Below are 17,520 nucleotides of genomic sequence, written 5' to 3' on the forward strand. Positions count from 1 at the left end.
ACAGAACTGCCCCAGAGGCCGAGGGGAGGGCAGCCTCACTGAGGCTGCCGGCTCTGCAGGGTCCCCAGTGCCCGAAGCCATGACAGTCATGCGGACGACGGGCCGGATACACCAGAAATACCTCTACACGTGGAACAACACCTACAGAACACCTACTGAATGCTGGTAGAAGACCTCAGACCTCACAAAAGGCAAGAAACTCCCCACATAACTGGGTAGGGCAAAAGAAAAAATGAAAAAACAGAGACAAAAGAATAGGGACGGGACCTGCACCAGTGGGAGGGAGCTGTGAAGGAGGAAATGTTTCCACACACTAGGAAGCCCCTTTGCATGTGGAGACTGCGGTTGGTGCAGTGGGGGAGCTTCGGAGCCATGGAGCAGAGTGCAACAACAGGGGTACGGAAGGCAAAGTGGGGAGATTCCCACACAGAGGATCAGTGCCGACTGGCACTCACCAGCCTCAGAGGCTTGTCTGCTCACCCACCGGGGCAGGCGAGGCTGCGAGCTGAAGCTTGGGGTTCGGTCGGAGTGCAGGGAGAGGACTGGTGTTAGCGGCGTGAACACAGCCTGAAGGGGTTAGTGCACCACGGCTAGCTGGGAGGGAGTCTGGGAAAAGGTCTGAAGCTGTTGAAGACGCAAGAGACTTTTTCTTCCCTATTTGTTTCCTGGTGCATGAGGAGAGGGGATTAAGAGCGCTACTTAAAGGAGCTCCAGAGACGGGCGCTTGCCAAGGCTAAAAGCACGGACCCCAGAGATGGGCATGAGACGCTAAGGCTGCTGCTGCCGCCACCAAGAAGCCTGCGTGTGAGCACAGGTCACTATTCACACCCCTCTTCTGGGGAGCCTGTGCAGCCCACCACTGCCAGGATCCGGGTATCCAGGGACAACTTCCCTGGGAGAATGCATGGCGAGCCTCAGGCTGGTGCAATGTCACACTGGCCTCTGCCACCGCAGGCCTTCTACGCACTCCATGCCTGTCCCTTCCCCAGGTCTGAGTGAGCCAGAGTCCCCGAATCAGCGGCTCCTTTAACCCCGTCCTGTTTGAGCGAAAAACAGACGCCCTCTGGTGACCTACATGAAGAGGCAGGACCAAATCCAAACACCTGGAAGCTGTGAGAACAAAGAAGAGAAAGGGAAATCTCTCCCAGCAGCCTCAGAAGCAGAATAAAGCTCCACAATCAACTTGATATACCCTGCATCTGTGGAATACATGAGCAAGATTTATGATTCTTTCCCCTTTTCCTCTTTTTGTAAGAGTGTATGTGTATTCTTCTGTATCAGATATTTTCTGTATAGCTTTGCTTCCACCATTTGTCCTAAGGTTCTATTTGTCCGTTTTTTTAAAATTTATTTTCTTAATAATTATTTTTAATTTACTAACTTTATTATATTTTACTTTATCTTCTTTCTTTCTTTCTTTTTTCCTTCCCTCCCTCCTTCCTTCCATCCTTCCTTCCTCCCAGCTTCCCTCCCTCCATCCCTGCCTTCTTTCATTCTTTCCTTCTATTCTTCTTCCTTCTTTCCTTCCTTTCCTCCTTTCTTTCTTTCGTTCTTTCTTCCGACTTCTAGTAATTCTTTCTCTCTACTTTTTCTCACTTCTAGTCTGAGCCGTGTGGATGAAAGGCTCTTGGTGCTGCAGCCAAGAGTCAGTGCTGTGCCTCTGAGGTGGGAGAGCCAACTTCAGGACTCTGGTCAACAAGAGACCTCCCAGCTCCACATAATATCAAATGGCAAAAATATCCCAGAGATCTCGATTTCAACGCCAGCACCCATCTTCAATCAACGACCAGCAACGTACAGTGCTGGACACCCTATGCCAAACAACTAGCAAAACAGGAACACAACCCCATCCATTTGCAGAGAGGCTGCCTAAAATAGTAATAAGTCCACAGACACCCGAAAACACACCACCAGACCTGGACCTGCCCACCAGAGAGACAAGATCCACCCTCATCCAGCATAACACAGGCACTAGTCCCCACCACCAGAAAGCTGACACAATCCACTGAACCAAACTTAGCCACTGGGGACAGACACCAAAATCAACAAGAACTAAGAACCTGCAGCCTGCAAAAAGGAGACACCAAACACAGTAAGATAAACAAACTGAGAAGACAGAAAAACACACCGCAGATGAAGGAGCAAGATAAAAACCAACCAGACCTAACAAATGAAGAGGTAATAGTCAGTCTACCTGAAAAAGAATTCAGAATAAGGATAGTAAAAGTGATCCAAAATCTTGGAAATAGAATAGAGAAAATGCAAGAAACATTTAACAAGGACCTAGAAGAACTAAAGATGAAACAAACAACGATGAACAACACAATAAATGAAATGAAAAATACTCTAGATGGGATCAATAGCAGAATAACTGAGGGAAAAGAACGGATAAGTGTCCTGGAAGATACAATAGTGGAAATAACTACTGCAGAGCAGAATAAAGAGAAAGGAATGAAGAGAACTGAGGACAGTCTCAGAGACCTCTGGGGCAACATTAAACGCAACAACATTCAAAGTATAGGGGTTCCAGAAAAAGAAGAGAAAAAGAAAGTGACTGAGAAAATATTTGAAGATATTATAGTTGAAAACTTCCCTAATATAGGAAAGAAAATAGTAAATGAAGTCCAGGATGCACAGAGAATCCCATACAGGATAAATCCAAGGAGAAATACACCAAGACACATATAAATCAACCTGTCAAAAATTAAATACAAATAAAGCATATTAAAAGCAGCAAGGGAAAAACAACAAATAACACACAAGGGAATCCACATAAGGTTAACAGCTGATCTTTCAGTAGAAACTCTGCAAGCCGGAAGGGAGTGGCAGAACATATTTAAAGTGATGAAGGAGAAAAACCTGCAACCAAGATTACTCTACCAGCAACGATCTCATTCAGATTTGATGGAGAAATTAAAACCTTTACAGGCAAGCAAAAGCAGAGGGGGTTCAGTATCACCAAACCAGCTTTACAACAAATGCTAAAGGAACTTCTCTAGGCAAGAAACACAAGAGAAGGAAAAGACCTACAATAATGAACCCAAAACAATGTACAAAATGGGAATAGGGACATACGTATCGATAATTACCTTAAATGTAAATAGATTAAATGCTCCCTGCAAAAGACACAGATTGGCTGAATGGATACAAAAACAAGACCCATGTATATGTTGTCTACAAGAGACCCACTTCAGACCTAGAGACACATACAGACTGAAAGTAAGGGGATGGAAAAAGATAGTCCATGCAAATGGAAACCAAAAGAAAGCTGTAGTAGCAATACTCATATCAGACAAAGTAGATTTTAAAATAAAGCCTATTAGAAGAGACAAAGAAGGACACTACATAATGATCAAGGGATCGATCCAAGAAGAAGATATAACAATTGTAAATATTTATGCACCCAACATAGGAGCACCTCAATACATAAGGCAAATACTAACAGCCATAAAAGGGGAAATCGACAGTAACACGTTCATAGTAGGGGACTTTAACACCTCACTTTCACCAATGGACAGATCATCCAAAATGAAAATAAATAAGGAAACAAAAACTTTAAATGATACATTAAACAAGATGGACTTAATTGATATTTATAGGACACTCCATCCAAAAACAACAGAATACACGTTTTTCTCAAGTGCTCATGGAACTTTCTCCAGGATAGATCATATCTTGGGTCACAAATCAATGCTTGGTATATTTAAGAAAATTGAAATTGTATCAAGTATCTTTTCTGACCACAGCGCTATGAGACTAGATATCAATTACAGGAAAAGATCTGTACAAAATACAAACACATGGAGCCTAAACAATACACTACTTAATAACGAAGTGATCATGGAACAAATCAAAGAGGAAATCAAAAAATACCTAGAAACAAATGACAATGGAGACACGATGACCCAAAACCTATGGGATGCAGCAAATACAGTTCTAAGAGGGTAGTTTATAGCAATACAAGACCACCTGAAGAAACAGGAAACATCTTGAATAAACAACCTAACCTTGCAGCTAAGCAGTTAGAGAGAGAAGAACAAAAATACCCCAAAGTTAGCAGATGGAAAAAAATCATAAAAATCGTATCAATAAAAAATGAAAAAGAAATGAAGGAAACGATAGCAAAGATCAATAAAACTAAAACGTGGTTCTTTGAGAAGATAAACAAAATAGATAAACCATTAGCCAGACTCGTCAGGAAAAAAAGGGAGAAGTCTCAAATCAATAGAATTAGGAATGAAAAAGGAGAAGTAACAATTGACAATGCAGATATACAGAAGATCGTGAGAGATTACTACAAGCAACTCTATGCCAATAAAATGGACAACCTGGAAGAAATGGACAACTTCTTACAAATGCACAACCTGCTAATACTGAATCAGGAAGAAATAGAAATATGAACAGACCAATCACAAGCACTGAAATTGAAACTGTGATTAAAAATCCTCCAACACACAAAAGCCCAGGACCAGATGGCTTCACAGGAGAATTCTGTCAAATATTTAGAGGAGAGCTAACACCTATCCTTTCAAACTCTTCCAAAATATAGCAGACGGAGGAACACTCCCAGATTAATTCTACGAGGCCTCCATCACCTTGATACATAAACCAGACAAGGATGTCACTAAGAAAGAAAACTACAGGACAATATCACTGATGAACATAGATACAAAAATCCTCAACAAAATACTAGCAAACAGAAACCAACAGCACATTAAAAGGATCATACACCATGATCAAGTGGGGTTTATTCCAGGAATAAAAGGTTTCTTCAATATACACAAATCAGTCCATGTGATAAACCATATTAACAAATTGAAGGAGAAAAACCATATGATCATCTCAATAGATGCAGAGAAAGCTTTTGACAAAATTCAACACCTCTTTGTGATAAAAACCCTGCAGAAAGTAGGCATAGAGGGAACTTGCCTCAACATAATAAAGGCCATATATGACAAACCCAAAGCCAACATCATCCTCAATGGTGAAAAACTGAAAGCATTTCCACTAAGATCAGGAACAAGACACGGTTGCCCATTCTCTCCACTCTTATTCACTATAGTTTTGGAAGTTTTAGCCACAGCAATCAGAGAAGAAAAGGAAATAAAAGGAATCCAAATCGGAAAATAAGAAATAAAGTTGTCACTGTTTGCAGAGGACATGATGCTATACATAGAGAATCCTAAAGATGCTACCAGAAAAGTACTAGAGCTAATCAATGAATCTGGTAATGTTGCAGGATACAAAATTAATGCACAGAAATCTCTGGCTTTCCTATACACTAATGATGAAAAATCTGAAAGTGAAATCAAGAAAACACTCCCATTTACCACTGCAACAAAAGGAATAAAATATCTAGGTATAAACGTACCTATGGACACAAAAGAGCTATATGCAGAACATTATAACACTGATGAAAGAAATTAAAGATCATCCAAATAGATGCAGAGATATACCATGTTCTTGGATTGGAAGAATCAACATTGTGAAAATGATTCTACTACCCAAAGCAATCTACAGATTCAATGCAATCCCTATCAAACTACCACTGGCATTTTTCACAGAACTAGAAGAAAAAGTTTTACAACTTGTATGGAAACACAAAAGACCCCGAATAGCCAAAGCAATCTTGAGAACGAAAAATGGAGCTGGAGGAATCAGGCTCCCTGACTTCAGACTATACTACAAAGCTACAGTAATCAAGACAGTATGGTACTGGCACAAAAACAGAAAGATAGATCAATGGAACAGGATAGAAAGCCCAGAGATAAACCGAGGCATATATGGTCCCCTTATCTTTGATAAAGGTGGCAGGAATGTACAGTGGAGAAAGGACAGCCTCTTCAATAAGTGGTGCTGGGAAAACTGGACAGCTACATGTAAAAGGATGAGATTAGATCACTCCCTAACACCATAAACAAAAATAAACTCAAAATGGATTAAAGACCTAAATGTAAGGCCAGGAACTATCAAACTCTTAGAGGAAAACATAGGCAGAACACTCTATGACATAAATCACAGCAAGATCCTTTTTGACCCGCCTCCTAGTGAAATGGAAATAAAAACAAGAATAAACAGATGGGACCTAGTGAATCTTAAAAGCTTTTGCACAGCAAAGGAAACCATAAACAAGACCAAAAGACAACCCTCAGTTATGGGAGAAAATATTTGCAAATGAAGCAACTGACAAAGGATTAATCTCCAAAATTTACAAGCAGCTCATGCAGCTCAATATCAAAAAAAACAAACAACCCAATCCAAAAATGGGCAGAAGACCTAAATAGACATTTCTCCAAAGACGATATACAGATTGCCAACAAACACATGAAAGAATGCTCAACATCATTAATCATTAGAGAAATGCAAATCAAAACTACAATGAGATATCATCTCACACCAGTCAGAATGGCCATCATCAAAAAGTCTAGAAACAATAAATGCTGGACAGGTTGTGGAGAAAAGGGAACACTCTTGCACTGTTGGTGGGAATGTGAATTGTTACAGCCACTATGGAGAACAGTATGGAGGTTCCTTAAAAAACTACAAATAGAACTACCATATGACCCAGCAATCCCACTACTGGTCATATACCCTGAGAAAACCGTAATTCAGAAAGAGCCATGTACCACAATGTTCACTGCAGCTCCATTTACAATAGCCAGGACATGGAAGCAACCTAAATGTCCATCAACATATGAATGGATAAAGAAGATGTGGCACATATATACAATAGAATAATGCTCAGCTATAAAAAGAAACGAAATTGAGCTATTTGTAATGAGGTGGATAGAACTAGAGTCTGTCATACAGAGTGAAGTAAGTCAGAAAGAGAAAGACAAATACCGTATGCTAACACATATATATGGAATTTAAGAAAAACAAATGTCATGAAGAACCTAGGGGTAAGACAAGAATAAAGACACAGACCTACTAGAGAACGGACTTGAGGAAATGGGGAGGGGGAAGGGTGAGCTGTGACAATGCACGAGAGAGGCATGGACTTATATACACTACCAAACGTAAGGTAGATAGCTTAAGGTATCTTAAGGTGGGAAGGTATCGTAAGGTGGGAAGCAGCCGCATAGCACAGGGAGATCAGCTTGGTGCTTTGTGACTGCCTGGATTAGTGGGATAGGGAGGGTGGGAGGTAGGGACGCAAGAGGGAAGAGATATGGGAACATATGTATGTGTATAACTGATTCACTTTGTTATAAAGCAGAAACTAACACACCATTGTAAAGCAATTATACCCCAATAAAAATGTTAAAAAAAAAGTGTTCTCTTAAACTGAAAAAAAAAAAAAAAAGAAAAGATACTTGATATGATTTCAATACTCTGAAATTTACTGTGGCTTGATTTATTTCCCATGATATGATCTATCCTGGAGAAAGTTCTTTGTGCATTTGAGAAGAAAGTGTAATCTGCTGTTTTTGCATGTAATGTCCTATAAATATCAATTAAATGTATCTGGTCTATTGTGTCATTTAAAGCTTCTTTTCCATTCTTTATTTTAATTTTCGATGATCTGTCTACTGGTGTAAGTGAGGTTTTATAGTCTCCCACTATTTATGTGTTATTGTCGATTTCCTCTTTTATAGCTTTTAGGAATTGCCTTATGTATTGATGTGCCCCTATGTTGTGTGCATATATATTTATAATTGTTATATCTTTTTCTTGGATTGATCCCTTGATCATTATGTAGTGTCCTTCCTTGTCTCTTGTAACATTCTTTATTTTAAAGTCTATTTTATCTGATATGAGTATTGCTACTCCAGCTTTCTTTTGGTTTCAGTTTTCATGGAATATCTTTTTCCACTCCCTCACTTACAGTCTGTATGTGTCCCTAGATATGAAGTGGGTCTATTTTAGACAGCATATTGATGGGTCTTGTTTTTGTATCCATTCAGCAAGCCTGTGTCTTTTGGTTGGAGCATTTAATCCATTCATATTTAAGGTAATTATCAATATGTATGTTCCTATGACCATTTTCTTAATTGCTTTGTGTTTGTTTTTGTAGGTCCTTTTCTTTTCTTGTGTTTCCTACTTAGAGACGTTCCTGTAAGCATTTGTTGCAGAGCTGGTTTGCTGGTGCTGAATTCTCTTAACTTTTGTCTGTCTGTAATAAAGCTTTTGATTTCTCCATCAAATCAGAATGAGATCCTTGCTGGGTTGAGTAATATTGCTTGTAGGTTCTTCCCTTTCATCACTTTAAGTACATCATGCAACTCCCTTCTGACTTGTAGAGTTTCTGCTGAGACATCAGCTGTTAACCTTATGGGAGTTCCCTTATATGTTATTTGTTGTTTTTCCTTTGCTGCTTTCAATAATTATTCTTTGTCTTTAATTTTTGCCAATTTGATTAGTATGTGTCTCCTTGTGTTTCTCCTTGTGTTTGTCCTGTATGGGACTCTCTGCACTTCCTGGACTTGGGTGGCTATTTCCTTTCCCAAGTTAGGGAACTTTTTGACTATAATCTCTTCCAAATATTTTCTCCGGTCCTTTCTCTCTCTCTTCTCCTTCTGGCACCCCTATAATGTGAATGTTGTTGCATTTAATGTTTTCCCAGAGGTCTCTTAGGCTGTCTTCATTTCTTTACATTCTTTTTTCTTTTTTCTGTTCCACAGCAGTGAATTCCACCATTCTGTCTTCCAGGTCACTTATCCGTTTTTCTGCCTCGGTTTTTCTGCTATTGATTCCTTCTAGTGTAGCTTTCATTTTAGTTATTGTATTGTTCATCTCTGTTTGTTTGTTCTTTAATTCTTCTAGGTCTTTGTTAAACATTTCTTTCATCTGATCATCTTCACCGTCATTATTCTGAATTCTTTTTCTGGAAGGTTTCCTATCTTCACTTCATTTAGTTGTTTTTCTGGGGTTTTATCTTGTTCCTTCATCTGGTACGTAGCTATCTGTCTTTTCATGTTTTCTATCTTTCTGTGAGTGTGGTTTTTGTTCCACAGGCTGCAGGATTGTAGTTCTTCTTTCATCTGCTGTCTTCCCTCTGGTGGATGAGGCTATCTAAGAAGCTTGTGCAAGTTTCTAGATGGGAGGGACTGGTGGTGTGTAGAGCTGACTGTTGCTCTGGTGGGCAGAGCTCAGTAAAACTTTAATCCGGTTGACTGCTAATGTGTGAGACTGGGTTCCTTCCCTCTTGGTCCTTTGGCCTGAGGCAATCCAACACTGGAGCCTACCCTGGCTCTTTGGTGGGGCTAATGGCGGACTCTGGGAAGGCTCACACCAAGGAGTACTTCCCAGAACTTCTGCTGCCAGTGTCCTTGTTCCCATGGTGATACACAGCCATGCCCTGCCTCTGCAGGAGACCCTCCAACACTAGCACATAGGTCTGTTTCAGTCTCCCCTGGGGTCACTGCTCCTTCCCCTGGGTCCCGATGTACATACTACTTTTTGTGTGTCCTCCAAGGGTGGAGTCTCTGTTTCTCCCAGTTCTGTCCAAGTCCTGAACTCAAATCCCACTGGACTTCAAAGTCTGATTCTCTAGGAATTCCTCCTCTGTTGCCGGACCTCCAGGTTGGGAAGCCTGACGTGGGGCTCAGAACCTTCACTCCAGTGGGTGGAATTCTGTGGTATAAGTGTTCTCCAGTCTGTGAGTCACCCACCCACCAGTTATGGGATTTGACTTTACTGTGATTGTGCTCCTCCTACAGTCTCATTGTGGCTTCTCCTTTGTCTTTGGGTGTGGGCTATCTTTTTTGGTGAGTTCCAGTGTCTTCTTGTCGATGATTGTCCAGTAGCTAGTTGTGATTCTGATGTTCTCACAAGAGGGAGTACGAGCACGTCCTACTACTCCACCATCTTGGTTCCTCCCTAATAATCTCTTGTTAATTTCAGACATTTTATATATTTTCTTCTATTCCATTATTAAGGTTTTTTTTTTTTTTTTTTTTTTTTTTTTTTTTTTTTTGCGGTATGCGGGCCTCTCACTGTTGTGGCCTCTCCTGTTGTGGAGCACAGGCTCCGGACGTGCAGGCTTAGCAGCCATGGCTCACAGGCCTAGCCACTCCATGGCATGTGGGATCTTCCTGGACCGGGGCATGAACCCATGTCCCCTGCATTGGCAGGTGGACTCTCAACCACTGCACCACCAGGGAAGCCCTGTTATTAAGTTTTGAAGTAGTTTCCTGTCTCTAGACCTAGGGTGTTTTGCATTTTTTCTAGTAATTTTATAGTTTTACTTCTTACATATAGATATATCTAGATTCCACTTTTGTATATAGTGTTTCAGGGATGTAGTTTTATTTTCCTCCATGTATTCATACAGTTTCCCCAACACATTTAATAAGTACTCTTACCCTTTTTTCATAATTTGTAGTACCACATTTATCCTGTATAAAGTACCCATTCATACACGAGTCTGCCTTTGAGCTATGGTCCTTTATCAGTGGTCTATTTGTCTGTTGTTGCACTAGGACTTCAAGCTTTTTTTTTTTTTTTTACCCCATGGCTTTGGGTATATCTTAGTATCTAGCAGAGCAAGTCTTCCCTTCTTCACTGTTCTCTTTTAAGATTTATTTAGGTACTTATGGATATAGTCTTCTACTTAAATTTAGAATTCATTTGTGGAAAATCCTCTTTGAAATTTAATTGTAGTTGCATTAAATTTATAGATTAATTTGTGGGATAATTGCCAACTTTACAAAATTAAGTTGTCCCATCCAAGAGCATGAATGTCTCTTCATTTCTTTAAGTTGTCTTTAGTTTTCTTATTAGAGTTTTAAAGTTTTCTCTGTAAAAGTCTCATATATGCTTGGTTAAGCTAATTCCTGGATTCATCATGGTTTTTGTTGCCACTGTGAATGGTATTTTCTTAATGGTTTTGCTGGTTTAGAGAAACACTTGATTTTTGTAGGTTGATATTTTATCTTGCAACCTTGCTGAATTCCTCTGATTTAAGTTCTAATAGTTTGTTGATTCTTTTGTTTTTTTCTTGGTAGAAGATCTTCTGTTATCTTTTTATTGGGAAAATTATCTTCCCAGTAAGTTGTGCCAGATACAGCACTTCAGTTCCAATCCTTTCATGTCTTAATTTCCCCCCTCTTTTTTCTTATTGTATTGGTTAGGATATCTAAAAGAGTAGCAGTGATAAATGGGTCCAGTTTGTCATTTTTGTGATTTTAAATTAATGCATTTAGTTTCTCCATTACACATGACATTCTTTGTAGGCTCTTGATGTATAATCTTTACCAAGTTAAGGATGTTTACTTCAGTTCCTAATTCACTAAGAAGTGAATAGAAGTGAACTCAAAAGTATTTTTCTCTATTAATTGAGATAAAACATTTGATTTTTCTCTTTTAATCTGTTAATGTGATGTTTTCCATTGAAGTTTTCCAATGTTGAACTATCTTTGCTTGCTTGAGTTAAATTTACTTGATCAAATGTATTTTTAAAAATATACTGTTGATTCACTAAATAATTTTTATTTGGATTTTTTTGCATCTACATTTCTTAAGTGAAATGGGTATAAATTTTCATTTCTTATAGCTGTCTGTTTGGTTTTAGAATCAAGATTATGCTAGCCTCATACATAAAATAGACTGTCATTCTTTTTCTAATAACTGGAATCAATTGGATAAGGTAGTTTGTTTCTTGGAAATTTGGTAGAATTCACTAATAAGTCATACTGAGGTATTTTCCTTGGAATTTTTTCACTTCACGTAGGTTTTTCAATTTATTAGCATATTGTTCATAATACTCTCATTTAAAGAAATTTGTTACATTGTCTTCCCTTTTTCATTCTGTAGCTTGTGTATTTGCCTCTTTTCCCTTTTTTTCCTGATCAGTCTTATCAAAGATGTATTAACCTTTAGGAATGAAATTGGGTCATTTGTAGAGACGTGGATGGACCTAGAGAGTGTAATACAGAGTGAGTTAAGTCAGAAAGAGAAAAGCAAATATCATATAATAATGCATATATGTGGAATCTAGAAAAATGGTATAGATGATCTTATTTGCAAAGCAGAAATAGAGACACAGACGTAGAGAACAAATGTATGGATCCCAATGGGGAAAGGTGTGCAGTAGGAGGAATTGGGAGACTGGGATTGACACATATACATTATTGATACTATGTATAAAATAGACAACTCTTGGGAACATAATCTATAGCACAGGGAACTCTACCTAAATGGGAGGGAAGTCCAAAAGGGAGAGGATATCTGTATGTATATGGCTGATTCATTTTGTTGTGCAGTGGAGGCTAACACAACATTGTAAAGCAACCATATTCCAATAAAAATTAATTTTAAAAGATCTATTAACCTTTTTAAATAAGTAAATTCTAGTTTTGTTCATCTTTTCTGTTGTTGTTTTTTTTTTTTGGTGTGTGTGTGTATGTGGGGGGGGCAATTCTCTGCTTTTTAATTTCTGTCCATTGTATTCCTTGTTTCTCTGTTCTTTTGCTTTCTTCATTGCATTGAATGCTTTACTAGTTTATCAACGTTTCTTCTTTAATGATAAGTGTACTTAAAGGTATAAATTTCTTCTTAGTTCTGCTTTAGCTGTGCCCCACAAATTTTCATTTGTTGTGTTTTTATTATTATTCACTTCTAAATATTTATTAATTTTATTTATGATTTCCTTTTAACCCAAGGTTAATTTAATAATATGCTATTTTGTTTCAAAACATATGCTAACTTTGCCTATTTTTTTGTTATTAATTTCTAATGTCATTGTGTCATGGTTGGAGAATGTAGACTGTATGATATTGAACCTTTAGAATTTATTGAGGCTTCCTTTACAGCCATTATCATGATGTCTTTTTAGAAATGTTCTATTAGTTGTCTTGAATGACTTTATGTTCTTCATTTGTTGGATATAGTGTTCTCTGTATATCTAATAGCTTGAACTTTGTAGTTGTACTGTGCAAGTATACTATATCTCTATTCATTTTTGTTTTTTATTTTTGTATGCTTGATCTATCAATTCCTAACTAAAGTGTTAAAGTATCCAAGTGTTTCTTTTCTCTCTGCAGTTCTGCTACAAGCAAGTACATCAAGCCAGATGTATTTTGAAACTTCTTATAAGATGCGTATATATTTATGATAAATATATTTTCTTGTCCTGTTGTTCTTTGTCTCTTGATTCTATTTTGTCAGATATTAAATCTACTCAAGCTTTGTTCACATTTGTCTAGTATATCTTTTCTATCTTTTTATTTTCAACTTATTTACATCTCTATTTTAGGTATAATCTTCTAGACTGAATATTGTTGAGTATTTGTTTTAATTCAGTCTGTGAGTCTGTCTTTTAACTGGTAAGTTTAATTTGTGTACATTTTTTATTTCTCTTATATTGGGACTTATTTCTGGCATTTAATTTTATGCTTTCCATTTATGGTACTCTTTTTGGTTTTTTTGTTTGTTTGTTTGTTTGCTTCTTTTTTTTTTCATTCCTACTTTCCACTGGATAGATCAAGTTTTCTCCTGCTTTTTAGAAAATTATATACTCTACTTTCTTGCCCTTTAACTTAAGATCTAATCTCACGTTATTTACACCTATTGATTTTTCCACATACAGTAACTGCCACTTCCCTCTAACAAGATTAGTACCTCAGCAGGCTCTTATGTCCTATTTATCTTCCACACACTTCTACCCCATCATAGTAACATCATCTAGAATTTTAATCCTTCTTAGAATCCACGTTTCCCTCTCACTTTTATAGTTTCTTCAGGGCTGATTTAGGAAAAGGAAACACAGATCATACCAGTTTGCCACCTTGACAGGACCTAGAAAGCCTCAAAGAAGTTTTATAGCAAATTAACAGCATTTATCTTGCTTTGAATTACACCACTTTAATCACAGGTAGTGAGTTGATAACTTAATCAGTGTTTTTCTCCCCCCTCATATAACAGGTAGAAAATGTGAAATTACTGGATCATTATGTAGGTAAGAAACCAGCTAATGGGAGTCTATATCTTACTGCAACCCACCTGATCTATGTGGAGACTTCTGGTGCAGCCCGAAAAGAGACATGGGTATGTTCATGAGAAGAAATATCAAAGGGTCTGGAAGAGTTGTGTATACATGCTTTCTAAAATGGTTAAATTTCAGTTAACAGTTAAATTGCTGTAAAACCTTTTCTTCAAAGAATCTATTCTGGGGGGAGGTCTTTTCAGAGATTGAATCATATGATTTCTCGTCCCTCAAGTTGTTGACTATAGTCATCTTAAGCTACATGGGACTTTTCCTCAATATTTTTAGGCAAAGTAGTCTCTGCTCATTTTCTGAGTTTACTTGGTAAGCATCCCGAAGTAATTTAAAGCCTTGCTACCCATAAAATGTGGTCCAAAAACCAAGAACATGTGTATCACCTGGGAGCTTGTTAAAAATGCAGAATCTCAGGCCTCAGATTTTAAATTTCTAAAGTGCTCTCAGGTGATGCTGGTGGCTCATGGACTACATTTTGGGTATCAATAATTTAGACCAACACTCTGACCTAAGACAGGGTGGTGTGTGTGTGTGTGTGTGTGTGTGTGTGTGTATGTTTTGTTATACCTTTAAACAATGTTGTCTAATTAGTTTAGCACCGCTAATGTTACTTTATGCCTACCTCATCCTAAAGTAGGACCGTTTAATCTTAATCATTAGCCAGACTTATTCTTAGTCCTCTGTAACAAGTAAAACATGTTTCTGGTATATGGCATAACATAGTGATTAAGATCATAGACTCTAGAGCCAGTCTGCTCCAGGCGAAATCCCAGCTTCAACATTTACTACCTTTGTAACCTTGGGCAAGTTATTTAACTTATCTGAGGCTCACTTCCCTCATCTATAAAATAGAGGAAATAATACCTGGCTATGGAATAAAAAAGTTAATGTTGTAAATGCTTAAAACAGTGTTTGGCACATGATAGATACGATTATATAAGTATAAAATGAATTAAACAGAATATACATTTGAAAGAAGCATTTTAAAACTTCCTTTTTAAAAACACCATGAGCTTTCCCCATATGACATTGTATCTTATTCACTTTGGTATGATGAAAGGAATGAGAAAAGAGGAATCAGGAGAGTTCATTCTAGCTAGACTCAGTCGTGCACTAACTGGCTATATGACCTTGGGTAAGTTACTCTTGCTCTCTGGGCTTCAGTTTCCTCATATGTAAAACGAGGTTGTTAGATTATATAATTAGTAAGGACTCTTCCATTTCTAACAGTTTGGGAACCAGTTCTTTAGTACTGTACCATGAGACTTTCCCCTTTCTACCTGCATTTACAGACAGCACATGTCTCCAGATTTGTTTCTACTGGATATTATTTCAAACCTAATGGACTAGATCAGGAAGGAAGAACTTATGTTAATTATTTCTATATGTCAAGGGAGGCATATTTACCCAATTAGTACTATTAATGAAGCTCCTTCCATCCTTAGTCTGCTTCACTTTCTGCCTCTTTCCAATTCACCAGTTTTTGCCTGGCATCTGATCTCGATGATCACTGTTTTACTACCCAAACACAGGTCTCCCATATTGATCAACAGGGCTTTGATTTTCTTGAAATTTGATACATTAATTCCTGTTACATTATCAGTAGTTTTTATGACCCTTCAAAACTGCCATAACAGGAATTGAGTTTGACAGAATAGTTAAGACAGAAATTAAGATGGAAAATTCCTTCTCAGAATATGTGAATAGTCCCTACATCTAACCCATTCTTAGATGATGGATATGATTGAAAGATTTCCAGGAAGAGATTTATTTTCCAAATAAATGGGGGCTGGGGCATAGACTGTGTGAGATGGAAGAAAAGAAAAGACAATGATGATCGGAAGGCCATTCCAGGCACAGGACAGGGAGTCCAGAGAATGAAAAGAGTACATTCAGGCTCTAGTTGTAGGAAACATCAGAGACACAGATAGGAGGAGAACATCAAAGACTAAAATGTAAAACCATGATCCCATGGCTTTTTGAAATTATAAAGAGAGACTTGTATTATTTGTATACAGTTTCTTGTACCAGTTCCCTTTCCATGCATTTCTTTTTTGCTGGCATCAGCATGAGCAGGAATGATGAGACTAAAAATTTAATAATCCTTCATTTTTTAAAAACATCTGAATTATTAACCTGTACTCCCATGGGAAACAACTTTATTAACTGCAGTACGGTGCTTATGTATAGTTCCTTTAGTCCTTAGTCTTACAGTCTCCACTCATTCCCTTAGTCACTTAGGTAAAAATTTCCCCCATTTCATTCTTTGCTTTACTGTCACTAGAGTCTAAAATGTGGAAGAGAAATTTTCCCTGTAATATTTCTAGTTAAATCCTAATTCCAGGACTAGAGTTTAGAATTTCTAGAGAAATAACCCTGAACAAAGTTAGACTGCCATGGTTCAAATCCTGTTTGTGCCACTTTTTGGCTGTGTGGCCTCTGATGAAGAGTTCACTTCTCAGAGCTTTGGTTTCTTCATTCCTGAAATGGGATGATTATACGTCAAAAGTGTTGTTACAGGGATTAAATAGTTAATGATTATGGACTACCTCATGAGCAGTAAAGCACAATACCAATTATTAATCATTTTAATTAGTAATTTGTTAGAACAAAAGGAAGTTCTATTTTCCTCTCTGACAATCATTCTACTATGATTTTTAAACTCCACCACAGCGTGCTAGAAGCCATTTGTTCTGAGCCAGTTCACCACAATTGCCCCGTAAATCTTTTAACCTTATATCCCTAAGGAGAGGTAAGTTTTATAATATCATAATTTGCTTTTCATTGCTTTACCACTATTTACTTCTGTTTAAAAGAAACCCAGTTTTACCTTACAAAGGATGGTTGTAGGCTGTAGATGTGATCACATCTCTGGCCATGCTGTTACCGTTACTGAGAGTCAGGCACACTGAGAGTGATAGATCTAGTGCATGTCTGTGAATTATTTTGGTTCTTTTCTGTTTTGTAGATTGCACTGCATCATATTGCCACTGTGGAGAAGTCGTCCATCACTAGCCTGGGTTGTCCCCTGATCCTCCGCTGTAAGAACTTCCGGGTGGCCCACTTTGTTTTAGAATCTGACGTTGTGTGCCATGAGGTTTACATTCCACTGTTAAAGCTTTCTCAGCCAGGTCGTTATGATAGTATTTTTTATCTAAAACCATTGTAATTTTTCTCCCAGAATGGCATAATGGAAAGATCATTGGTTATGGAGTTAAATAGAGCAGAGTTTGAATCTGGGTTTTGCCTATTACAGTTCCATGGTATTTGGACAATATACATAACCTTTGAACTCAGCTTCCTCACCTGTAAAAATAATGATAGTATAAGGTCCCTGTGGTGGTTGTTTTGAGGTTTAAATGTATGTGTGCATTTTTACTCTGTACTTGGTATATAGTAGATGTTTAACAGCTGTTATTTCCTTCACTTTCCCTCTTTCCTCTTAAGTATCAACTTGTAAATTTTTCAACACTTCAGGAAGTAAGACTGCTTTGGAGCAAAATTTGTTTACTGTTGTCTTGCAAGCTTTATGTTTGGCCTATTGTTCCTACCCCTACTTTTAGTTCCAACTAGCAAAC

At 37.8% G+C, this 17,520-nt stretch overlaps 1 protein-coding gene across 5 annotated transcripts in view; it reads left to right on the plus strand.

The window, feature by feature from the left end:
• The window catches only part of MTMR8 (myotubularin related protein 8), a 248,058-nt gene that overhangs the window by 80,834 nt on the left and 149,704 nt on the right, over positions 1-17,520 (plus strand). For 3 of the 5 annotated variants that reach the window (XR_010940111.1, XM_067724397.1, XM_067724399.1), the window contains exons 2-3: positions 13,867-13,989; positions 16,911-17,073. The exons of 1 other annotated variant lie outside the window; for it this stretch is intronic. Coding sequence is in view for 3 of the 4 variants with exons in the window: in XM_067724397.1 (XP_067580498.1) it covers positions 13,867-13,989; positions 16,911-17,073 (286 nt within the window). In the remaining variant the exon portion in view is untranslated. The remainder of the gene's footprint in view (positions 1-13,866; positions 13,990-16,910; positions 17,074-17,520) is intronic. One more of the 5 variants, XM_067724398.1, reaches the window with a different exon arrangement.

This window comes from Pseudorca crassidens, chromosome X, assembly GCF_039906515.1.
Source record: "Pseudorca crassidens isolate mPseCra1 chromosome X, mPseCra1.hap1, whole genome shotgun sequence".
NCBI classification, from domain to species: Eukaryota; Metazoa; Chordata; class Mammalia; order Artiodactyla; family Delphinidae; genus Pseudorca; species Pseudorca crassidens.